Source organism: Eleginops maclovinus, chromosome 12, assembly GCF_036324505.1.
Source record: "Eleginops maclovinus isolate JMC-PN-2008 ecotype Puerto Natales chromosome 12, JC_Emac_rtc_rv5, whole genome shotgun sequence".
Classification (NCBI taxonomy): domain Eukaryota; kingdom Metazoa; phylum Chordata; class Actinopteri; order Perciformes; family Eleginopidae; genus Eleginops; species Eleginops maclovinus.
Window position 1 is genome coordinate 266207 of NC_086360.1, and position 26515 is coordinate 292721.

At 45.0% G+C, this 26515-nt stretch overlaps 1 protein-coding gene across 3 annotated transcripts; it reads left to right on the forward strand.

Moving 5' to 3' along the window:
• The first annotated feature begins 15269 nt into the window (after positions 1–15269).
• Positions 15270–26262, forward strand: paxx (PAXX non-homologous end joining factor). 3 transcript variants are annotated; one of them, XM_063896438.1, is made up of 8 exons: positions 15270–15467; positions 22890–23095; positions 23358–23436; positions 24526–24575; positions 24698–24858; positions 24992–25042; positions 25799–25880; positions 25961–26262. In XM_063896438.1, exons 2-8 carry the CDS (start codon positions 22995–22997, stop codon positions 26001–26003), a joined length of 567 nt encoding a protein of 188 aa, XP_063752508.1. In that variant the 5' UTR covers positions 15270–15467; positions 22890–22994; the 3' UTR covers positions 26004–26262. The 3 variants fall into 3 exon arrangements, with proteins under 3 accessions (XP_063752508.1, XP_063752507.1, XP_063752506.1); XM_063896437.1 differs by having other exon boundaries at positions 15315–15467; positions 23361–23436; positions 24698–24864; XM_063896436.1 differs by having other exon boundaries at positions 15319–15467; positions 24698–24864.
• Positions 26263–26515: the final 253 nt, after the last annotated feature.

Consider the following 26515-nt stretch of genomic DNA (forward strand, 5'->3'; position numbering starts at 1 on the left):
TGTGAAGAAATCAACTGTGGGAGCAATTATTAGAAAATGGAAGACATACAAGACCACTGCTAATCTCCCTCGATCTGGGGCTCCACGCAAGATCTCACCCCGTGGGGTCAAAATGATCACAAGAACGGTGAGCAAAAATCCCAGAACCACACGGGGGGACCTAGTGAATGACCTGCAGAGAGCTGGGACCAAAGTAACGGAGGCTACCATCAGTAACACACTACGCCGCCAGGGACTTACATCCTGCAGTTCCAGACGTGTCCCCCTGCTTAAGCCAGTACATGTCCAGGCCCGTCTGAAGTTTGCTAGAGGGCATTTGGATGATCCAGAAGAGGGTTGGGAGAATGTCATATGGTCAGATGAAACCAAAATGGAACTTTTTGGTAAAAACTCAACTCGTCGTGTTTGGAGGAGAAAGAATGCAGAGTTGCATCCAAAGAACACCATACCTACTGTGAAGCATGGGGGTGGAAACATCATGCTTTGGGGCTGTTTTTCTGCAAAGGGACCAGGACGACTGATCCGTGTAAAGGAAAGAATGAATGGGACCATGTATCGTGAGATTTTGAGTGAAAACCTCCTTCCATCAGCAAGGGCACTGAAGATGAAGCGTGGCTGGGTCTTTCAGCATGACAATGATCCCAAACACAACGCCAGGGCAACGAAGGAGTGGCTTCGTAAGAAGCATTTCAAGGTCCTGGAGTGGCCTAGCCAGTCTCCAGATCTCAACCCCATTGAAAATCTTTGGAGGGAGTTGAAAGTCTGTGTTGCCCAGCGACAGCCCCAAAACATCACTGCTTTAGAGGAGATCTGCATGGAGGAATGGGCCAAAATACCAGCAACAGTGTGTGAAAACCTTGTGAAGACTTACAGAAAACGTTTGACCTCTGTCATTGCCAACAAAGGGTATATAACAAAGTATTGAGATGAACTTTTGTTATTGACCAAATACTTATTTTCCACAATCATTTGAAAATTAATTCATTAAAAATCAGACAATGTGATTTTCTGGATTTTTTTTTCTCATTCTGTCTCTCATAGTTGAGGTATACCTATGATAAAAATTACAGGCCTCTCTCATCTTTTTTAATGGGAGAACTTGCACAATTGGTGGCTGACTAAATACTTTTTTGCCCCACTGTATATGTGTTCATTTAATTCCTTAATTCCTATTTTGTTTCTGTGAGCAGGATGGCTCAGGTAGAAGGCAAGAGACGCAACCGTTCGGGGTTGGGCAAAAACAATAGCGTTTATTTCGTCCGAAACGTGCAAACAAAAGAAAGCTCCGCGGTACTTTCAGGACGGGCAAGGCCAGGACGGGGTGTGTCGTCTTCCCAGGACCAAGCCTACTGCAAGACAGACCAGAACCAGGTTACCAACATGCTTTATATTAATTGACTGATTACCTGATTCCGATCAGCTGTCTGGTCTCCGGCCGAGCCACTCCCCTCACCCCAGCAGCCGGCGCTCTAACCACACCCGGCTGCCACATACCCCCACCGCCCGACTCAGGCCGGGATCCCGCCGGCCGAAAGCTGACTCCCCCCACCTCCGCCGAGCGGGAGAGGAAATCAGCCACGACCATCCGGTTACCCGGCCTGTGGATCACCTTGAAGTTAAACGGCTGTAACGCCAGATACCAACGAGTGATCTGGGCGTTGGCATCCTTCATGCGGTGGAGCCACTGGAGCGGGGCATGGTCCGAATAGAGGGTGAAAGGGCGCCCCAGGAGGTAGTAACGCAGGGCGCAGACTGCCCACCGTATGGCGAGACACTCCTTTTCCACCGTAATGTAGTTCACCTCCCTCTGAGCCAGCTTACGGCTAATGTACAGTACGGGGCGGTCGACCCCCTCTACCTGCTGGGACGAAACGGCCCCCACCCCACTGTTCGAGGCGTCAGTCTGCAAAACAAAAAGGTAGAGAGAAGTTAGGGGTGAACAGAAGCGGCTTTCCACAGAGGGCTTTCTTAACCCTCTCAAACGCCAGCTGACATTGCTCCGTCCACTGGACCGGATCTGAAGCACCCTTTCGGGTCAGGTCAGTCAGAGGGCTGGTCAGCTCCGAAAAGACGGGGATGAACCGCCTGTAGTAACCGGCCAGCCCCACGAACCTCCTGACCTCTTTTTTCGTCTTGGGCACCGGACAGGCAGAAATGGCGGCAGTTTTCTCTATCTGTGGCCGCACCTGCCCGCCACCCAGGTGGTACCCCAGATACCGTACCTCCCTCCGCCCAACCGCACACTTCTTCGGGTTGGCCGTGAGCCCCGCCTGCCTCAGGGACTCGAGCACTGCCCCCACCTGCTGCATATGCTGCTCCCATGTCTCACTGTGGATGATGACATCATCCAAGTAAGCAGCAGCATATGCAGAGTGGGGACACAGCACTCGGTCCATGAGCCGTTGGAAGGTGGCTGGAGCCCCGAACAACCCGAAAGGAAGTGTGACAAATTGGTACAAACCGTATGGAGTGGAGAAGGCCGTTTTTTCCTTCAACTCTGGAGAAAGGGGAATCTGCCAATAGCCCTTGGTTAAATCCAGTGTCGTATAAAAACGAGCAGTGCCTAGCCGATCCAGGAGTTCGTCGACCCGGGGCATTGGATAAGCATCGAATTTGGACACCTCGTTAACCCTGCGGTAGTCCACACAGAACCGGATTGACCCGTCAGGCTTAAGTACCAGCACGACAGGGCAACACCAGTCACTGGTGGACTCTTCTATTACTCCCATCTCTAGCATAGCCTGAAGCTCCGCCTGAACAATTTTCCTCTTGTGTTCAGGCAGCCGATAGGGCCGTGAACAAATGGCCACGCCCGGGGGCGTTTCTATGCGGTGGTTTATGAGAGAGGTGCGCCCTGGCAGCGGGGAGAACACATCGGCAAACCGCCCTTGCAACGCGGCAACATCTGCCCTCTGACCGGGTGAGAGATGGTCGCCGCAACAGACCGGGGCTAATTCGGTGTTAATAATGACCTCCGGTCCCAACTCATCTCTCTCTATCACCGTGGTGGCCAGAGAAGCAGACGCCACTTCCCTCCATGTTTTAAGGAGGTTTACGTGGTAGATCTGTGTTGCTCCCCCCCTGTCAGAACGCACCAGCTCATAATCTACGTCCCCCACTCGTCGTGTGACCACGAAGGGCCCTTGCCACTTGGCGAGTAATTTGGAGCTAGAAGTCGGGAGTAATACAAGTACTTTATCTCCCGGTGAAAATTGTCTCAGTTTCGACCCTCTGTTGTACAGGCGCTGCTGACGTTCCTGAGCCTGCAGCAAATTCTCCCGTGATAACTGCCCCAGTGAATGGAGTTTTGCTCGCAGGTCCATAACGTACTGAATTTCGTTTTTACTTGTGCTCGGACCCTCCTCCCAGTTTTCTTTAAATAGGTCCAAAACACCCAGTGGCTTCCTGCCAAACAGCAGTTCAAAGGGAGAAAATCCCGTGGAGGACTGAGGCACCTCCCGCACTGCAACAGAGGGTCTAGCCATTTATCCCAATTACGGCTATCCTCGTGAACGAACTTTCGAACCATGTTCTTTAGCGTTTTGTTAAACCGCTCCACCAGGCCATCGGTCTGTGGATGGTAAACGCTAGTCCGGATCGAGCGGACGCCCAACAGTTCATACAGCTCGCGTAGTGTGCGTGACATAAATGACGTGCCCTGGTAAGTCAGGATCTCTTTCGGGATCCCGACTCGGGAGATTATATGAAACAGTGCCTGTGCAACGCTCTTTGCAGAGATATTGCGCAACGGCACTGCCTCGGGATATCGTGTTGCATAATCCACTAGGACGAGTACAAAGCGATATCCCCGTGCACTCCGGTCTAATGGCCAGATGAGGTCCATACCAACTCTCTCAAAAGGCACCTCAATTAATGGGAGTGGGCGCAGAGGCGCTTTTGGGATGGCCGGCGGATTAACCAGCTGACATTCGCTGCAGGATGCACACCACCGCTTCACATCCGCGCGAATGCACGGCCAATAAAATCGGGCCATGATCCGGTGTAGTGTCTTATCGTACCCTAGGTGACCTGACATGGGGTTGTGATGAGCCGCCTGGAAAATCATTTCCCGACGGCTTTGTGGTACCAACAACTGGGTATTGATCTCTCCTGTCTGTGTGTCACGGCTCACACGATACAGCCTGTCCCTAATAACAACAAAGTGTGGGTGTGTGAGTGCTGTGTTTGGGTGTAGCTGGGAGCCATCAATACTCACCACCTGATCGAAAGCGTGCTGAAGGGTCCCATCCCTAGACTGTTCGAGGGGGAAATCCTCAACCGGGAACACTGGCGGGGGCAGAGGGGCCTCCCTGGCACCCTCCGGTGGTAGAGGGACCTCCCCGGCCCCCTCCGTGTCTGTTCCCCCTTCGTCGCCGTCAGCCGCTTCCGATTCGCCACTCAACACAGCACACCACTCACATTTCCCTGACTCCCGTGAACGCACCCCCATAGCCCCCGCTAGCTTAGCAAACCCCGGCCAATTTGTTCCCAAGATCAGAGGGTGCGTGAGGCGAGTACTAACTCCAGCCCTGACTCTATGCTTTTTTCCCCTAAAAGATATTTCCAGAGTCACTTCCGGGTACTGGTGAATATCCCCATGCACACACCTCACCTTCACCCACGATGCTTCAACCAATGCCCCCGGCCGAACCAAGCGCTGATGGATCATCGTCTGATTACAGCCCGTGTCCATCAGAGCCTGGTGGGTACCCCCCCTGTATACATACCGGTATACGGTACGTCCCTTCTAAACCGGGGGAGGCAACTGGCGGTCCCGCAACCCGGACCAACTGTCCGACCTCCATCATGGGACACTCCCGCCGGAAGTGGCCGGGCTGCCCGCACCGCCAGCACTCCTGCATGAGGGCGAGACGCTGGAGGGCCTGGCCCAGCGGGCTTTCTCCTTCCGTCATCTGAGGGGTTCAAGTCCCGGTTCAGGCGCCACTGTGAGCGGGATGGCTCAAACAAAAGGTAAGAGACGGAAGCGTTCGGGGTTGGGCAAAAACAACAGCGTTTATTGTTCGAGAAATGTGCACACAACAGCCAGCTCCGCAGTATTTTTAGGACGGGCAAGGCCAGGACGGGGTGTGCCGTCTTCCCAGGACCCAGCCTACTGCAAGACAGATCAGAACCAGGTTACCAACATGCTTTATATTAAATGCCTGATTACCTGATTCCGATCAGCTGTCTGGTCTCCGGCCGAGCCACTCCCCTCACCCCAGCAGCCGGCGCTCTAACCACACCCGGCTGCCACAGTTTCTTACCTGTTACTTACCTGTACATCATTTTAATTTGAATTGTATTTAATTGTATTATCTTGTGTGAAACTGTACTGTCCTGGTTATCATTCTCACTCTGTTGCTGCTTAAACTCCTGAATTATTAAAGAAGGTACATCTGCTCTTATCTTATCTAAGACCAAGCTGGAGTTGGAGAGTCATCTTGAATCGGAGAGAGCCGAGACTAGGACGATAACCGCAGCCCTGAAAAGGTGGAAGATCTCCTGGCAACTGAGCGCCTCAGATTCCAGATAGAGACCACAACCCTCCAGGATCTCGTGCGGCAGACTTCCATGAACAGAGACCAGCAGAAGGCAGACAAAGAGGCCCTTCAAAGTGAGCTCAGTGCTATAATCGCTAGGCTTCGACAAAAACCAACTTGGAACTGGAGTTGGAGAGCCATCTCGCAGAGACCAGGAAGATAACAGCAGCCCTAAAGGTGGAGGATCTCCTGCTCCCAAAGCACCAGCGATTTGAGCGAGAGATAACTGACCTCCAGGAGGAGACAGAGACATCTAAATTGACCTGTCTCGGTCAACTGGAAGCACAATTTAGTGTGCTCATGGTCGCTCTGAATGAGGCTCAGCAGGATCTGAAGACCAAGAAGTGGCAGGAGGAGAAAACTTTTCTCACTGCAAAGCTGGAGGTAACGCATGTCATCCATCTTGCCCAGCTCGAGATGCAAGAATCTGACGAGACAGTCATCTCTGCGCTTCCGGAAAAAAAAAGGATCCAACCCAGTCCCACACATAAACGTGTGATAGCTACGTTGGTCCACACGCCAAGACGTACTTAACGAATAACCCTCTCAAGACATAACATGGATACTTATTTTTTCCTATAGATTTCTAATGGCGAGTTCCCATGTCACGTGATCGTCTACTTTGTCGGTGTGAAAAGAAAAAACATGGCGGACAGCTGACTCGTTTTTAGTGCAAAATCCTAAATTGTAGGATACTTTGGCCATTGTAATGCTTCTTGATTACATTTCTAGCAAGAAGTGTATATTCTACTTTCAGAATCAGAAAGTCCAGTGTGTTAACATACAGTTCTAATTATGTTCATGTCACTACATATAAATGCCTGTATATGAGTTGACATAGTAGGAGGAAGTAGGGGCTCTTATTGTGAAATAAACAGGAGGTTAGTTGTTGGTTTTGCGCTTGGAGCTATGGCTAGCGTCAGTAAAGGAGTTGTTGTTTGAATACAAAAATGGTCTTCTTGTTGAGTAACATTGGTAGCAGAGGATGGTTAGCAACTACAGAGTCCCGCCAATCTTTGACGAAGAGAAGTCGTATGAAAGCTGGAAGAATGAAGTCACAATTTGAACCAGAGTTACCGAAAAAATAAGCAAGCGCTTGCTGTGGCTTTGGGGCTTTTGGGAAGATCAAGGGAAACGGCGATGGAAATACCGGTAGATGATTTGAGTAAGAACACTGGCATGGGCACTTTACTTGCAAAACTGAATGGTTTATTTCTCAAGGAAGAAAAAGACCGAACATATGAAGCTTACTCCAGCTTTGACTGGATTGTGAGAGACCGTAAAGTATCCATGGCGGACTATATCATTGATTTTGAGCAACGATACTTTTTGGATGTGCAAGTATCAGATGGAACCCCCTGATGCAGTATTAGCCTTTAAACTGCTGGACACTGCATGCTTGGATATAAAAGACCGCCAGTTAGCTCTGACAGCATGTAACGATCTGACTTTTGCGTCGATGAAGTCAGCGCTCAAGAGGAGTTTTGGAGGTAAAGACTTAATATCTGCAACAATGGGAATTAACCAGGAAACGGCATATATAACGGAGCAGAGAGGACAGCGACAGAGAGGCAAGTCATGGCCCCAAAATGATCAAGTCGCCACTGCCTGGCACAAACCCGCTGGACAGGTACGGTCGCAGATCAAAGTGTGCTGTGTCAAAACACATTCCACTGGGCTAAGGACTGTCCACACAGAGGTGAGCAAGTGAAACTGACTGAAGACAGAAAAATAAACGATGAAGAGGAGTGTAACATCACTCTGTATGCAAAAGAGTCACCCACGGAAGCAGAAGTCTTCATGACGGAGTGTTTTGGCTCAGCTATAATAGACACTGCATGCACACGTGCTGTGTGTGGTGAGGAGTGGCTAAATAGCTACATCACTGAACTAAACCAGAAAGAGATAAAGGAGTTGAGAAAGACAGAAACACTCAGTCATAGACCCTTTAAGTTTAGAGATGGAAAAGTGGTCTACTCCACCAGGAAACTGAAAATACCTGCACAAATTGGACAGACAAAGTGTCATATTGAAACTGAAGTAGTACCAGCTAGCATTCCACTGCTTTTGAGCAAAGCCTCCATGAAAAGAAGAAGAATCGGAGGATGAAACCCTCTTTATTAGTCACATACATGCACACAGCAGAGCACACACAGTGAAATTGGTACTCTGTATTTAACCCATCCTAGTACTAGGAGCTAGGGGTGGCACGGATCACAAAACTCACGGTTCACGGTGTATCACGGTTTGAGGTCCACGGTTTACGGTTTTGTACGGTTCTTGGTGTTTTTTTTACTTTTTTATCGTAGCCCCATAATACACGCCGTTACACCAGTGGAACACTGTAATAGTCACTGAAAAGATTTTACTACCACAGCACAACACTTCTATGACATTACACAGTGCCTTTAGCAATGCATTACAACTTGGTCCTTGCCATTCTGGTAACAGCCAGTTTATAACAGGAGCCCTGTCTCTGAGAATATTCTTAGGCAGATGCTATTACTAACCATAGTTTAGGATACAGCATTTAAAAGGGTATAAAATTATAGTTATAATGTAATAATAATGCACAAACTTGAATTTCAATTGACTCTAAGCACACTGTTTTAACAATCTCAGAAAGGTAGTATTTTGATAGAGCAAGAGGGAAGACATGGATGATTTCAACATGTTTTACTTTATTACTCAAAATAAGTGTCAGGAATGTTTGCTGTCCTTTGAACAGGCGAACACAATTGCCTATGAGAACATGAGGCCGTAAACATAATATGAGCCCACCATCCAACCAGCCTAACAGAAAACAAAATCAACAACTCTTCTAATCCCTGAGAGTGAGGATGTATTTTTTTCACTTGAAATTAAAGTGCAGTGCTTTGAAACATATGGCTGGATTTGGTATCTAAACTTAAAGTGCCAGTGCCACTGTTATATTAACAAAATTTCGAACAAAATACACACAGACACAATCAGTATAAAATATTGCAATAGAACCAAACACTGCACTGTTTAAAACAGCCTTCCCCCTTTCACTTAATTCTCATATTCTTCTGCATGAAAATGAGTTTGTCAACATTTTCTGGCAAGAGACGAGACCTACTTGCAGTTACAATGTCCCCTGCTGTGGAAAAAACCCGCTCACTTGGCACAGATGTACCTGGGACAGCCAGGTCACGTTGTGCCAACTTTGCTACATGGGGATACTTATGTGCGTTGGTCTTCCACCATGCGAGGGGATTTTCATCCACAGAGATGCAGCCTGTTTCCTTGTATGAAGTGACCTCTTCACGAATTATATCTTGGAAAGGCTTTGTGCTTCTTGCCTGTGTTGTAAAAAAATCAGCAAAAACTGTTGCCATGGCAGATTTTTTTGGGGGGGGAGGAGAGGTCTCTGACGGCCCGGATTCCGCTCCTGGGGATGAACTGGCTGCCTGGGCTTCACGGTGTTGTTGAGCCTGACAAGATTCAGAAAATAAAATAGACATTTGGGAAATGTTAATGACATAAAGCACTCATGACAGTGACACAGTTACAGTATGTTGCACAGGGCAGTGTGAAATATAAACATATTACAAAGGCAAAAAAAAGATTAAATCCAGTTTATAATTGATAAATAACATTTAGGCCTATTTTAGATATACACCAGAAAATCAGAATAGCCTACCTGCTTTTCGAGGTTCACAATTTCCAATGTGAGATCATCCCAGATTTTCTTTAGACAGGCTTCATCCAGATAAGGCAAGGACTTGAACCTCGGATCCAGTGCTGTGGCTCTGTGCAGATAATCCTGTATGCTTGGATCACTGTATCTCGATTGAAGGTCTTTGGTGATTGCTGCCTTGGCGTCTTTGATGGCAGAACTGTCTTCTGCACTTGGCGTCATTGTTTTTAGTACCATCCTCTGCAGTGGCATAATCATTGAGACAGAGGGGGATGTTTCTGTGCTCATCAGGATGGTCACATTCTTCAGTGGCTTAAGAACATCAATGAGGCCCTCAGTCAGCTTTGTTTCATTGTCGTTTAACAGGGAAATGTCCTTGTTTTTTTTTTTTATGTCTTTGTCCGTCACGGCGGAATAGATGGCCGCCTGTTGCTCCACATAGCGCTCCAACATATCGTAGGTGGAGTTCCAACGAGTTGGCACGTCGTGAATTAACTTGTGGTCTGGCAACGTCAGCATGTCCTGCTTTGTTTTCAGGATGAAGGCGGCTGTTGTGCTTCGATGGAAAAAAGTAACCACCTTTCTGACTCTCACCAGCAGTCGTGAGATTTGGGCTGTAGAGATGGCGCTTTTGGCTGCCAGGTTGACTGTATGAGCAAAGCAGGAGATCTGTGGCCCAAGCCCCTCCGTCAAACCTACTGCATTCACTATGTTCCTGGCATTGTCCGTTGTGACAGGAATGGTGCCGTTGTCCCTCTCCAACTTCCATTCCTCCACCACCTCTCGTAGCTTTTTGGAAAGAAATTCGCTTGTGTGGCTGTCGTATATTGGGCGCGTTTGTAATACGCAGCTTCGTAACTCCCATTGGGGATTAATGTGGTGGGCAGTCACTGTCAGGTAACTTTCCGTGGACCTAGAAGTCCATCCATCCGTCGTCAGAGCTACGTGGCATGCCAAAGACAACTTTGTCACTATTTCCTCCCTTGTCTCGTCATATAACTTGGGTATCACATTGGTGCCAAAGTATCTGCGAGAGGGCATGACGTACCGCGGCTCCAGTACCTTCACCATATTCATAAAGCCTTCACCCTCCACCACGCTGTAGGGCTGCATGTCTTTTGCGATGAATATACCAATAGCTTTGGAAATTGATTTCACCTTGGCTGTGTCCCCAGCCATAGGCTGTTTAAATGCCGCACTGATTGTGAATGTTTTTTTGGCTGGCTCTCCTCTCCTCACCTCTACGGACACACTTGGGTGAAGTCTTCGTAAATGTCCGGACATATTGGAAGTGTTTCCACTAGCGTAGCCAATGCGAATTTTGCAATGCTTGCATATTGTAATACTTCGATCGACGTTTTTATTGCCAGTATCATCGTATGTGATGGGGAATCCGAAATGATCCCACACACCTGATTTAAACAACCCCGGAGCATCCTCTATCTCCGGCCTAGGCGGCCAGCCTTCTCCACTCCCACTTGCCATGTTTGTACACGCTGACACACCTCGACCTCTTAGCTTTCGCTTCTTTCGCGCGAATGAAAACCACGTGGTAACATACGGGCATTAGGCTACAATGCAACGTCGAACGTCTGGAGAAAAAAAAACAAAAAAAAAACCGTGGACTCCATACGGTGCACAGACGCACCGCACCGTGGCAAGCAGACCGTACGGTTCGGTTTTTTCACCAAAACCGTGCCATGCCTACTAGGAGCAGTGGGCAGCTAACGTGCAGCGCCCGGGGAGCAATGGGGAGGGGGGATTGGAGATGTCCGGTACCTTGCTCAAGGGCACCACAGCAGGGGGAGGATGTGAACTGGGACCTCTACAAGTAGCAGTCCACTTTCCATATTTCAAGTCTGTTTGGGGACTTGAACCGGCGACGCTAAGATTCCCAGTCCAAGCCCCTACTGACTGAGTGTTAGGGAAATTAAGAATATAATCATTGTGTAATTACTGATTTACTTTGTAGTCCAGTGTGACTGTCATCTTATTATGTTTTCCATATTATTGTTAATGCATTTATTCTCCATTACTGTATTAACCAACTGCCAGTAGTTTTCAACTAGCTATAGAACAATACCCATGTAGTCTGCATAAGACACACACAGGGTGAACCTGCAGAACTGGTTTGAGCCAGTTCTGCTTCCTCTATTTTGTATCTTGTATTTGTGAAGATAAGGACAAAGAATCATCTCTACTCACATCCCTGCACCCACTCACACCAGATAATACGTGATCATGTTGTACAACCTTGAAACTTAATAAAAGCTGCTTGCAAGGGAGCCCACGTCGGAGTTGGCTGAGTCCAGGTGAAGAACTTACAACTCTAAGACCCTGACCGGACCCCCTTGCAGCAAGTAAAACTTTAAACGTTTGTATTTGCCTTGCTTTGTTCACTTTGTATTATGATCCTTTTAGTAAACACCGCTATGTTTGGAGCTGGAAGTTAATTATTTATTGCCTCTAAACCCAACACTGAGCCACTGCTGAAAAGAGCAGGGACAGTGCTGAATATGGAAAATGACAAAGCAGTGATGTTTAACAAACCTGTACAACTTGACTTCACAAGCTCAGGACATTACTGTGTGAACATTTTGGACAATGAAAAAAAAGAAAAAGAGCGTGAGCAAAGCGAGTTTCAAGATGAAATATTGACAATCTCAGAAGAAATTAATTCAGCAGAAAAACACAAAGTCCTGATGAAGCTTCATAAACAATTTGGTCATGCTTCTGCTGACAGACTGCTGAGGTTGCTAAACAGCTCAGGTAACAAAGATACCGAATGTAACGTCACCCTACAGAACATTGTTAATGAATGTGATATATGTCAGAGATACAGTAAGACTAAACCAAAGCCTGCTGTTTGCCTACCACTGGCATCTTGGTGCAATGAGACCGTGGCTGTAGATCCTCATGAACTAGAACCAGGTGTGTGGTATCTTCATATTATTGACCAGTTCACACGGTTTAGTGCAGGCAGCATTCTGAACACAAAGAAATCATCAGTAATAGTGAAGCACTTTGTCCATGACTGGATAAGTACACATGGTCCACCCTAGAAACTGTTCAGTGATAATGGGGGAGAGTTTAACAATGATGAAGTGAGAGATATGGCAGAAAACTTTAACATAGAAATAAAGACAACAGCTGCATATAGCCGTGGAGCAATGGGCTTCTGGAGAGAGACAACCAAACACTTACTGAGATCCTAACGAAAGTGAAGACAAGTAATGGTTGTGACTAGAACACTGCACTGGAATGGGCTCTCATGGCAAAGAGCACCATGCAAAATGTCCATGGCTACAGCCCACATCAGTTGGTGTTTGGACAGAATCCTAACCTGCCCTCTGTGCTAACCGATAAACCCCCAGCTTTAGAGGGCACAACAAAAAGCGAATGGGTGGAAAAACACATCTCTGCTTTACATGCATCAAGGAAGGCATTTACAGAAGCAGAATGTTCAGAAAGGATACGGAGAGCACTAAGGAAACAACTACGTCCCACAGATGAGAAATATGAAATGGGCGACAGAGTGTACTGTAAGCGAGTGGATTGTCCAGAGTGGAAAGGACCAGGAGTTGTCATCGGTCAGGATGGTGCAGTGGTGTTTGTCAGACATGGAGGGACCAGCATTAGGGTGCATCATCTCAGACTGAGAAAAGTGAATACAGAAAACGAGGATAGAGATTTCCCGAAGGATGATACAGGAAATGACACAGACATTGAGCAAGGACAGGAGATTGCTGACAATAACATAAAGGACACAGAAAAAACTGAAAATTAAGCAGAGCAACACACAAATGACAATACAGAGACACACAGTGGTACAGGGCAGGAAACTGATGTCAGTCTAAAAACAGGACAAGTTGTGAAATACAGAAAAAAGGGACACAGGTATTTTGCACACAGCTAAAGTCTTAGGACGGGCAGGCAAAGCTACAGGTAAATACAAAAACTGGTACAATCTACTTCACATTGAGCCCACCACTGATGAAGGCACTATAGAGTCAACTAACATGTCAAACGCCAATAATCTTCAGATAGAAACTACTGTTACTCAGACTAATGGCACAAATGTGTGTGAGGATGTATTTGTAACAAAAGATGTGTCATTTGACTCCGCAAAACAAGAGGAGATAAAGAACTGGAGTGATAACAACGTTTATGAAGAAGTTGGGATGAGGGAAGTGCATTTCTACCAGATGGGTGTGTACACTCAAAGATACACTCGTTGGATTAGTGCCAAAAGCACGGCTTGTGGCTAGAGGTTTTGAGGAGTTCAAAGTTTCAGAGCTGCAAAAGGATTCACCCACATGTGCTTCAGAGTCACTTCGGCTAATTTTGGCAGTGATTTGTCTGAGACAGTGGACACTTCATTCTATGGACATAAAATCGGCATTTCTACAGGGAATGGAACAATCACGTGACATTTACATCAAGCCTCCTCCCGAAGCTAACTGTGAAGGAACAATATGGAAGCTCAAAAAGTGTGTATATGGTCTGGCAGATGCTTCACTCTACTGGTACAACAGAGTCAAGGAAATAATGCTTGGAGCAGGAGGAAAAATGTCCCAAGTTGATCCAGCTGTTTTCTATTGGCTAGATCAAGACTGTACTGTAACTGGGGTACTTGCCTGCCATGTGGATGACTTTATATGGGGTGGCGCTCAAAGTTTCTCAAGAACAGTAATACCCCATCTCAGATCAGTGTTCAAAGTGGGACGTGAGGAACATAACAACTTCTGTTATGTGGGAATAGACTTTGTGACTGTTGACAGAAAAGTGCAAGTCCAGCAGGAAAACTACATTCAGCATATGCAGCCCATACATATGGATCCTGCTCGAGCTGTGGAACAAGACTCACCTCTCCATGAGGAGGAAAAGGATCAACTCTGGTCTAAGATAGGCCAAATACTCTGGGTTGCAAGACAACGCTGACCGGATGTCATGTTTGATGTTAGCAACTTGGCATCAAGTATACAAATGCGACTGTGCAGACTTTTCACGAAGCAAACAGAATAATGTGCAAACTTAAGTCCAAGAAAGTAGCTCTGAATTTCCAATACTTGGGCAGAGACAGTGCTCTGAGGTTGACTCTATTCAGCAATGCCTCCTTTGGAAATCTTTCAGATGGAGGTACTCAGGGAGGACACCTACAGTAATTTTTCTCATGGGAGAAAATGGAAAGTTCTCCCCCTTTCTTGGCAGTCAAAGAGAGTCAAGAGAATCTTACGGAGCACACTTGCTGGGGAAACATTGGCAATGTCTGATGGAATTGATAATGCTATCTTTCTGGCTACACTCTTCTCTGAGCTAACAACTGGTGATGCTGAACATACCACACCAATAACCTGTGTTACAGACAACCGTTCACTGTTTGATGCACTCAAGTCCACAAAGTCAATAGCTGAGAAAAGACTTTGTCTGGAAGTAAGCAGCATCAAGGAACTTATTCAAACAAAAAAGGTGGAGCGAGTCCTATGGTCCAACACAAAAGAACAACTTGCGGACTGCCTTACTAAAAAGGGGGCATCAGCTTTCTAGTTACTCAAGGCACTTGGTGAAGGACAATGGAAACTTGCTTAAGACCAAATATATGCATTTATGTTACATAAAAAAATATTTTAAAAAAGGTGGACTCAATAATAGAGGCCTGTTAAAAGATGCAATGTTATTGTTTTGTTGTATTGATGTTCAATGTTTTCTGTTTTCTGTTTGAGTCTCAATGTTTGAACTCAGTATTGGAAAAGGTGCTTTTTTTTTAAGAAGAGAGGGAGTTTGTTAACATGCTTATATTTACATACAGTTCTAATTATGTTCATGTCACTACATATAAATGCCTGTATATGAGTTGACATAGGAGGAAGTAGGGGCTCTTATTGTGAAATAAACAGGAAGTTAGTTGTTGGTTTTACGCTTGGAGCTATGGCTAGCGTCAATAAAGGAGTTGTTGTTTAACTACAAAAATTGTCTTTTTGTTGAGTAACACAGTGGATGTGTAGAATCTGTCGTTTGATAGATAATACGGCGATTACTTTAGGTCTCGCCAGGCAAACGTGTACTATGCGCGCACCTCCTGTAAACGTTAGATTGAAACGAGTTTCCCTCCATTCATTTCTATGCGACGTTCTAACGGGTGGCAAAAGCCGACGAGTTCTCCGATGGCACCATAGTAACTAGTAAACAAATGAAGATGCTACGTGAAGTAAATTGCTTGGAAGTGAGACCCACCGTTGGCCGTAGCCTAATCTACATTTCAACAGGTAAGTTGATTCAAAAACAGACGTGGTGGAAATTCAGGCATTGTTAACATGATCAATTAGGGACTATCTGCATCTGAGGTCAGCATATGTTTTGGTCATTGGATTTTCTTTTCACTAAAGGATATTCAAAAACCCAAAACAAGTGGATATTTAATTTTTGTTTTAAAATAAAAATGTTTTAAATGAAATACAAGGCGTTTCTCTTTAGTCTTTTCATGGTCAAAAAGTTATTAACTAAACTTAAAAAATGGCATGAGTTTCATTTTCTACTTCTAAAAACCAAAAAAATCACTAGAAAACAGAAACGAAAAAACGCCCGGATTTTTGCATATTCTGCTACCGGAAGTTGCCATTTACAGAATAAGAGCGCAGATGAGGAAGGTCCTGTGTCGGCTAGGCAGTGATTTGGGGTTGAGTGCTCAAATCAGCCCACGCCAAATACATGATCTTTTAACCTTGTGCCCTCCTCAAGAGACGTGGCTGCACTCGCATGTCCCGGACAACAGCACGGCTCTCCCCGGCTTCACGAGTGTTCGGGCGGATAGGGACGCTACTCTGAGCGGTAAGAAGAAAGGAGGAGGGATCGCTCTGTATGTGAATGAACGATGGTGTAATCCTGGAGATGTTACCATGAAGGAGCGTTTCTGTAGCCCGGACATTGAACTGTTAGCTGTTGGATTATGCCCATTTTACCTGACCCGAGAGATTCGCTACGCCATTGTTGCTGTTTACATCCCACCATCAGTTGATGCGGATGTGGCTGGTGATGTCATTCACTCCACTGTGGCCAAACTCCAAACACTACACCCAAATACTTTCGTTACCATCACTGGGGATTTTAACCATGCAAAACTGGACAACACTTTACCAACATTCACTCAGTATGTAAAATGCCCCACCAGAGACAACAACACTCTGGGCCTTTTATGCTAATACCAGGAAGGTATACTGTGCCACTTTTGAGGCTGTGGTGGACTCACAACAAACTGTTGTCCATCATGGATAACCCCCTCCCATCTTCTCCACCTGCAGCTGGACAGAAGGACACAAACAGCGATGGGGTCAGGTGTGCTGCCAGAAGGGTGGCAGTGACAGCAGAGGGTCTCGACGGACCAGACCCGGGCGGCAGAAGCTGGCTTTGGGGACGTGGAACGTCCCCTCTCTGGGGGGGAAGGAGCCGGAGCTTGTGCGGGAGGTGGAGTGTTACCAGTTGGATCTGGTGGGGCTCACCTCTACGCACAGCATCGGCTCTGGAACCTTACTTCTTGATAGGGGTTGGACTCTATTCTTCTCCGGAGTTGCCCAAGGTGTGAGGCGCCGAGCGGGTGTGGGGATACTCACAAGCCCCCGGTTGTGTGCCGCTTTGTTGGAGTGAAGAGAGGGGCGGAGTTGTCAACTGATCACCATCTGGTGGTGAGTTGGGTTGAGTGGCAGGGGAAGCCTCTGGACAGACCTGGTAAGCCCAAACGTGTAGTGCGGGTGAACTGGGAACATCTGGAGGAATCCCAAGTCCAGGAGGCCTTCAACTCACACCTCCGACGGAGCTTTTCAGGCATCCCTGTGGAGGCTGGGGACGTTGAACCAGAGTGGGCGGTGTTCAAAGCCTCTATTGCTGAAGCTGCGGCGGGGAGCTGTGGTCTCAAGGTCTTAGGTGTTTCAAGGGGCGGTAACCCTCGAACTTCCTGGTGGACACCGGTGGTCAGGGAAGCTGTCCGACTGAAGAAGGAGGCCTTCCGGGATATGTTATCCCTGGGTACTCCTGATGCAGTTGCAAGCCTAAAGGGCAGCAGCCTCAGCCGTGGCTTTCGGTCGGCACCAAAGTTGTTCTGGAAAACCGTCCGACACCTCAGGACTGGGAAGCAGGGAACCATCCAAGCTGTGTACAGTAAGGATGGGACGCTGTTGACCTCAATTGATAGTGTGTTAGGGCGGTGGAAGGAACACTTTGAGAAACTCCTGAATCCGACAACTCCGCCCTCTATGTTAGAGGCGGAGCTGGAGTATGAAGGGGAATCAACTCCAATCTCACAGGGGGAAGTCACTGAGGTAGTTAAACAGCTCCACAGTGGCAAAGCCCCGGGGGTGGATGAGATCCGCCCAGAAATGCTGAAGGCTCTGGGTGTTGAGGGACTGTCATGGTTGACACGTCTCATCAACATTGCGTGGAAGTTGGAAACAGTATCGAAGGACTGACAGACCGGGGTGATGGTTCCCCTTTTTAAAAAGGGGGATCAGAGGGTGTGTGCCAATTACAGAGGCATCACATTACTAAGCCTCCCCGGAAAAGTTTACTCTAAGGTGCTGGAAAGGAGGGTCCGATCGATTGTCGAACCTCAGATTGAAAGGAACAATGCAAATTTCGTCTTGGTTGTGGAACGATGGACCCTGGGAGTATGCTCATCCGGTCTACATGTGCTTTGTGGATTTGGAGAAGGCATATGACCGGGTTCACAGGGAGATACTGTGGGAGGTGCTGCGGGAGTATGGGGTGAGGGGGTCTCTACTCAGGGCCATCCAATCTCTGTACTCCCAAAGAGAGCTGTGTGTGGGTCCTTGGTAGTACGTCGGACCTATTTCCGGTGAGGGTTGGCCTCCGCCAGGGCTGCGCTTTGTCACCAATGTTGTTTGTGATATTCATGGACAGGATTTCGAGGCGTAGTCGTGGGGGAGGGGGTTGGCAGATCGGTGGGCTAAAGATTGCACCACTGCTTTTTGCAGATGATGTTTATACGCATGTTTATATATGCATCTGTCCATACCTCCTCATTCAACAGTGTAAAGTATTTAAATTACCGTACAGTGTATTTAAATACTTTCAATGTATTCCACATATGAATATATTTCAAATTTTTATTGTTGTTATTGTAAATATTCTTCTCTCTTTTTGCACTATTTTATTTATCTTATTTGCACCATGTATGTTGAGTTGTTGGAGGAGCATGGGACATAAGATTTTCATTGCCAACATATACGTTGTAAATGCTGTGCATATGACCAATAAAACCTTGAAACCTTGACCCGGTGTTTCAGTTTAACTGGATACTGGTTTAACTGGTGCCGTTTGTTTACGTTTTCCACTCCTTGAGTGTCACATGACAGTGTACGAGCCGAATCATATTTGGTTGCCAGGTTCCTCATTTTCACCTTACTTGTGTGTCTGAAGTGTGACCAGACAGTATTAAAAAAAACTTGGCGAAAAAACGTAAGCATCACTTCATGTAAATGCACATGTGGAGATCACCTACAGTCAACAACACAAAATATGCTGGCCAAAAAATTGAAAATATATATACAATATTCCAACTCCACTGACGGGATTCGAAACCGTAAATCTGAAAATATATATCTCAACCATGATCGTTACTCATTTAAAAAAAACATCTTTTTATTTTAAAAATTGCATATTTACATTTTATTTACATTTTTTACAATTTCGGGTTTAATTGTACTTTCATTTTTTATTTTCCACAATCTTACATATCAATATGTATTTTCATTTCCCGCATGGTTCCTTTCATTCTTCTCAGACATTTCCATTAACAAATAATAACTCCTCCTCCACCAAAAACCCAAACTTGTCATGCAAATTAATGAAATAAACAAAACATAATCTAAATCTATCACCAATGTTGTTTGTGATATTCATGGACAGGATTTTGAGGCCTAGTCGTGGGGCAGGGGGTCGGCAGATCGGTGGGCTAAAGATTGCACCACTGCTTTTTGCAGATGATGTTTATACGCATGTTTATATATGCATCTGTCCATACCTCCTCATTCAACAGTGTAAAGTATTTAAATTACTGTACAGTGTATTTAAATACTTTCAATGTATTCCACATACAGTGGGGCAAAAAAGTATTTAGTCAGCCACCAATTGTGCAAGTTCTCCCATTTAAAAAGATGAGAGAGGCCTGTAATTTTTATCATAGGTATACCTCAACTATGAGAGACAGAATGAGAAAAAAAATCCAGAAAATCACATTGTCTGATTTTTAAAGAATTTATTTTCAAATGATTGTGGAAAATAAGTATTTGGTCAATAACAAAAGTTCATCTCAATACTTTGTTATATACCCTTTGGTGGCAATGACAGAGGTCAAACGTTTTCAGTAAGTCTTCACAAGGTTTTCACACACTGTTGCTGGTATTTTGGCCCATTCCTCCATGCAGATCTCCTCTAAAGCAGTGATGTTTTGGGGCTGTCGCTGGGCAACACGGACTTTCAACTCCCTCCAAAGATTTTCTATGGGGTTGAGATCTGGAGACTGGCTAGGCCACTCCAGGACCTTGAAATGCTTCTTACGAAGCCACTCCTTCGTTGCCCTGGCGGTGTGTTTGGGATCATTGTCATGCTGAAAGACCCAGCCACGCTTCATCTTCAGTGCCCTTGCTGATGGAAGGAGGTTTTCACTCAAAATCTCACGATACATGGCCCCATTCATTCTTTCCTTTACACGGATCAGTCGTCCTGGTCCCTTTGCAGAAAAACAGCCCCAAAGCATGATGTTTCCACCCCCATGCTTCACTGTAGGTATGGTGTTCTTTGGATGCAACTCTGCATTCTTTCTCAAACACGACGACTTGAGTTTTTACCAAAAAGTTCTATTTTGGTTTCATCTGACCATATGACATTCTCCCAATCCTCTTCTGGATCATCCAAATGCCCTCTAGCAAACTTCAGACGGGCCTGGACATGTACTGGCTTAAGCAGGGGGACACGTCTGGAACTGCAGGATTTAAGTCCCTGGCGGGCATAGTGTGTTACTGATGGTAGCCTCTGTTACTTTGGTCCCAGCTCTCTGCAGGTCATTCACTAGGTCCCCCCGTGTGGTTGTGGGATTTTTGCTCACGTTCTTGTGATCATTTTGACCCCACGGGGTGAGATCTTGCGTGGAGCCCCAGATCGAGGGAGATTAGCAGTGGTCTTATATGTCTTCCATTTTCTAATAATTGCTCCCACAGTTGATTTCTTCACACCAAGCTGCTTACCTATTGCAGATTCAGTTTTCCCAGCCTGGTGCAGGTCTACAATTTTGTCTCTGGTCTCCTTTGACAGCTCTTTGGTCTTGGCCATAGTGGAGTTTGGAGTATGACTGTTTGAGGTTGTGGACAGGTGTGTTTTATACTGATAACGAGTTCAAAAAGGTGCCATTAATACAGGTAACGAGTGGAGGACAGAGGAGCCTCTTAAAGAAGAAGTTACAGGTCTGTGAGAGCCAGAAATCTTGCTTGTTTGTAGGTGACCAAATACTTATTTTACCGAGGAATTTACCAATGAATTCATTAAAAATCCTACAATGTGATTTCCTGGATTTCTTTTCTCATTCTGTCTCTCATAGTTGAGGTATACCTATGATAAAAATTACAGGCCTCTCTCATCTTTTTAAATGGGAGAACTTGCACAATTGGTGGCTGACTAAATACTTTTTTGCCCCACTGTATGAATATATTTCAAATTTTTATTGTTGTTATTGTAAATATTCTTCTCTCTTTTTGCACTATTTTATTTATCTTATTTGCACCATGTATGTTGAGTTGTTGGAGGAGCATGGGATATAAGATTTTCATTGCCAACATATACGTTGTATATGCTGGCGGGAGCGGTACTGCAGTCGCTTTACCGCACCGTTGTGACGAAAAGAGAGCTGAGCCAGAAGGCAAAGCTCTCTGTCTACCGGGCCATTTTCGGTCATATGGTCATGAAGGATGGGTCATGACCGAAAGAACGAGATCGCGGATACAAGCGGCTGAAATGGGATCTCTCCGCAGGGTGGCTGGCATCTCCCTTAGGGATAAGGTGAGAAGTTCAGTCATCCGGGAGGGACTCGGAGTAGAACCGCTGCTCCTTCGCATTGAAAGGAGCCAGTTGAGGTGGTTCGAGCACCTAGTGAGGATGCCACCTGGGCGCCTCCCTAGGGAGGTGTTCCAGGCACGTCCAGCTGGGAAGAGACCGAGGGGTAGACCTAGGACCAGGTGGAGGGATTATATCTCTTCGCTGGCCTGGGAGTGCCTTGGAATCCCCCAGTCAGAGCTGGCTGATGTGGCCAGGGAAATAGAGGTTTGGGGCTCTCTGCTGGAGCTGTTACCTCCGCGACCCTGACGGATAAGCGGGAGAAGATGGATGGATGTGTGGATTAAATATGCTGAGCATTATAAAGAAAAGCTTCAAGCCTGCGATGACGATGTATCTCATATGGACAGTGTATCTGTGGTGACGAGATCCAGTAGAACAAGCATTGTACGCTCCAAGGCTTCATCTGCTTCAATGGCATCCTCAGCACGATTGAGAGAGGAAGCAAAGCGTGCAGCTCTGGAAGCCAAAGCAGCATCTCTGAAGCAAAGTCCAGCAGAGAAAAAAGAACTGAGAATTAACACAGCTTTAGCAGTGTCCAACGCTATCTATGAAGAGTACGATGCACAGGATAAGAGTGATGCAATGAACATGCATTTGGATAATGCAAGCACGCAGCATTCTCTTGGGAAGAAAGAAAACACACAAGAGCAAGCAGGACCATCCACTGATCCCACCTTGTGATGTAAACCCCTCAGACAGTTCTATCTCAGCACTTGGAGCTAGACCTAAAACACCAAAGACTTTGGACTCAAGTACATCAGCCATTGGGTCTCCTCAGCAAGAAAGTGACTACAGAAAGGACATGCAAAGTACTGAAGCAACGGACTAATATAACAGAAATGCTTGTGAAAACTCAACAGCTTGAGGCGCTTGGGCTGCTTTCCGGCTCGACTGACGGCCGTCCCAGGGACCGCGCATTCTGGCGAGGGCCCGCTCAACACTGCGTGCAGTTTTAATTTTGTTTTACTGTTTGAATGGGTTATTCTGTTTATTAGTAAGTTATTATTTATTTTAAGTTATAAATAATAGGCCTACCTCTTTTGAAATCCAAATGTAAAATAATAACTCATGGAATCCTTGTTTTTACACAGGTAGGCATACTATTTTCAGCCAAAACTACTTAGTACGCCTGTTTATAATATTTCATCCATCAGACTAAAAGCAGTGTTGACGTTTTTAGTCTGGTTCTTGTTATTATATGATGGATTATATGGTATTGAGGATGACTTATATTTGATTATTTGTTCTATAAAATGTTCTATTTAATTAAATACACGTTTGAAAACAAATTTATGGTGTATTTATTGTTTTTAGTTTAAAAAAAAATTAAATCTATGAAAACTTGCTGTTCCATGGGGTCGAGAAACATTTTCAGGGGTGCCTTGAAAAAAAAAGGTTGGGAACCACTGTGATAGAAGGTTTAAATTCTCCTTCCTCTGGGTTCCTGCTCTAAAACAACAATCAGCCGAAACAGAAAGACCATTCAGGAAAGCGGAGGGAAAACACATTATTAAAGATTATACACACATAACATGGCAAGAATATTGGAACCTACCATACTTCTCCAGTCCAGCAGGTGGCGGTAATGCAAACTGCGAATAAACCTCATCAAAAGAAGAAAAAGAAGAAGAAGAAGAAGAAGAAGAAGGGAAGGAGTAGTTTGTCTGTCAAACATGGAAGTGTTTCAGACATGGTTCTGCGTCGTGTTGGATAAAAAGAACCTCTCTAAATTTATATGCTACTCACACAGAAAAAACGGAATGTTGAATATTTGGTGAGTTACAGTTTTTGTTGAAAAAAGAACATTTCTATGACTCAGAGAAGGCTAAATGCTCCATTGAAGTAACTTGGAACAGATTAATATGGCTGTTGTTATAAGAGAAATGTCAGAACATAAAGCAAATGGAATGCTGTGAGCCTATTGGACTGTAGTATTTAAGTGATTAATCTGCCAGTTTAGTAAAGTCCTGTAGAGAGTGGAGGTCTGCAGTCTGATGGACTGTCCCTGTTTCATCTGACACCTCTGTGACCTCCAGCAGTCTGACAGATGCCACTGATGTGTGGAGCACTGAGGTCACTGAGGACACCTTCCAGCAGTCTATAGGGGAGAGTGGGGTAAGTTGAACCGATATTTACTTATGTTGTCCTCTAGGCAAGGAGAAGTTAGATAGAAATCAAATTACAACAACCTTTACTTCAGGATGTCTTCTGTCAATCAAAAAGAAAATAATGCATCGATCATAAAGGGCCATGAAAATATGACTTCTAAAAAAAATGTTCTTGTGGTTTAGCTTGCCCCATCTGATGAGTAAGTTGATCAGAGTCAAGGGGTACATTGAGCCATCTGGGGGTAAACTGAACTTGACTTTTTCAAGTTTAAACCTGAGTTGTTTGGTACAGGAGTTCTGTAATTCAAGGCCAGTTGACAGCATTTCTCTGGAGTAAGGCCATTGAACTGGTCAGCAGTTTTTGATATGGTCTGAAGCTCCTTCTCTCTCCTGAGTGAAGACCCTCTCTACCTCTGCTGTTACACTGTACTGTTTCCAGTTCCTTTCCATCTTCCTTTTCATGTCTCTACGCAGGGTTGACGCATTGATATCTATGTCTTTAGCCACTGCACTGATTGATTCTCCAGCCTCGCCATCAGTGACTGCCCTCCATCTCCTCAGTCTTTCTTTGGGACTTTCTTGGCATGATGCTTCTTTTGCAATATTAGAAACATCAAGAACAAGTTGTGTAAACTACATTGAAATACTTTTCTATACTGCAGAGACTTAACTTAACCTCAGTGCCTCCTGGGGGTTAAAGTTGAACCACCCAGCCAATTTTGAGTTGAGTCCTTCCTGCTAATCTTTAGCTAAATGATTCACGTGATTTACACCTTGCTGAATAACCAACATGTATGATACATGTTTTCAGAGCTGGAGACATTTGCTTTGACAGAGCAGTAATTATACCTGACATGTTGAACATTAACTTTAACGAGCAGAACATGGTTTATTGTCAAGAAACCACATTTACCACTTTACCATGTGCTTCTTTCCATCAGAGCCAGATAGAAATGATGGGTGCTTCCTGAATTTATGGTTCCGTGACAACAATCTTCCCTAAATAAAGGGGGTGGGTAATCTTACCCCCCTCTCCCCTAAGTGTCAGCTGTTATACTCCCACTCTGTTCATCCTTTTTAAATGCACCTTCTTTAGGGGCAGAGGTTTGCCTTGGAGTCTGCAGAGGATTATATTTTGAATCTCAGGTGAGATTATAAAAGGTTCTTCTTTGAAACCACTTTGACTGATATGAATCAATATAAATAATAATAATAATAACAATAATCACACTTTATTCAGGCTTTATATGCTTCTGTCTTTCCCCTAGGTCAGCCTGTGGTCGGGGGGGTGTGTCTGTGGTGCTCCATGACTCCAGTGCAGAAGTGTGTGTGAGCTTGGCTGCAGGGGACCTAAGTGTAGCCCTGCACAGGCTGGAGGGCCCCAGGGCCACTGAGGAAGTGAAGGAGCTGCTGTTCAGAATGGCTGACAGTAAATGTATTTAATGCAGGGTTTAAGCTTATTTAATAATAACTTTATTTATCCCCAGTTTATAGGAGCTTTTAATGGAGCTAATGCTGAGTTTAAACTCACAACGCTGTCATCTTGTCCACCACTCCCCCAGGTGGACCCCCCTCTGTCAGTCCAGTGAAACATGAGCAGATGCGGCCTGCAGGTATGTTTCTAAAGCTGTATACCAAACAGTTTATTTCCCACTTTTTTTTTGAGGGGGGGCTCTACATTTATAACAAATGGCAGAAAACACAAGTGCATGACAGCTCTCATGACATTTAGTTGGGAAATTCTTTTGTCACAGCAACATTTTTGACATTTTTGTGCAAAAAAAATCTTTAAAATAGAATGACATACAAATATAATCAAATTAAAATTTAGAAGCAAAAAAATACATTTTCACAGAAGAGAAGACATACTCAGAAGTATCGAAGAATACACACCATAAAATATAAAGAATAAATTATGTACATTTTCTCATATACCAATCTACTAAAGGGACAGAGAGATATATACACATTGAGTATTATATATCTCTTTATTAAAAGTCAACTATTTTCTGTGAAATACTGTATGCTATCTTTGTCTTTTGCCTAATTATTCTATTAAGTTTGAAAGCTCTGAGGGGCAAGGTGCATTATAAAGTATTAAAACAAATAATCAGCCATAACCCAAACATCTCATATGTAACAGATAATAAGGTTATTAAACTAGATTTAACCCAAAGAAATGTGTGAAAGAAGGAAAGTCTAAGCTTGATACTTTATCTAAAAGAACTCTAACAGAATATCTACAAACACTGTAAACAGGTGTGTAGAGAAGTGCCTTTATTGTAAAAGGGCGGAAGCAGTTTCAAAGGGAAGCCCTGTGGACCCGTGGTGATGGGGGTGCAGCGTTCCAACGGTGTGTTTCTCCTCAGAGTGCCAGCAGAGTGCGGCTTCAGCAGTGACCATGAAGAAACGACTTCCAGGAGCTTCTCTTATTAACCCAGGAACTAAAAGGTACGAGTCATCCCTATCTCTCTCACAGTTCACATTATCATCCGATCTGCAAATGTAAAGCAGTGCTTGTCGTCCTGCAGGAAGCGCCAGGCCACCGGCGTGGCCTTCGACGAGGACGACTGATCCTTCAACGACTCAGTTTTTTCTCAATGTTTTAAATGGCAAATGATATCAAATGAAACTGGACTACAATTTTTATTGGTTATTTATTTACTGAATAAATGATTTTGAAACTTCTTTTTTGAATAGACTGATTGTCTGATAGACTCTTGTAATCAGTTTTCATTGTTATGTCTAGTTTGAATTAAACATAAGGGAAACATTTGTATTTTTCCTGTGAAACAAATTAAATTAAAACTATACAGCACATGTTGAACTTTGAGTATACAAATCTTTTGAGTATTTGCCTTTGTTTGGAAACACTTTCTAGACAAGAATGATATAGAAAAGGACGCATGCACATATCTCGTTTGTTTTCTATGAATGTGACACACTTCATCCAGTATTGTTCTGTGTTTGCTGAAAATAGTCATGGCTTTCTCATTTGAATTATCTAATCCATATGTACTAATTTCTTATAAGACTGGTCACTGTTTCACTGCAGAAGTTCAGCCCAAGAGTTGAGAAAGCTGTTT

Coding starts and splice junctions, on each gene's coding strand:
- paxx (XM_063896436.1), top strand. CDS start 22,995: ATGGAAGTGTTTCAGACATGGTTCTGCGTCGTGTTGGATAAAAAGAAC. Junction 24,576..24,697: donor GATTATATTTTGAATCTCAG/GTGAGATTATAA, acceptor TCTTTCCCCTAG/GTCAGCCTGTGGTCGGGGGG. Junction 24,865..24,991: donor CAGAATGGCTGACAGTAAAT/GTATTTAATGCA, acceptor CCACTCCCCCAG/GTGGACCCCCCTCTGTCAGT.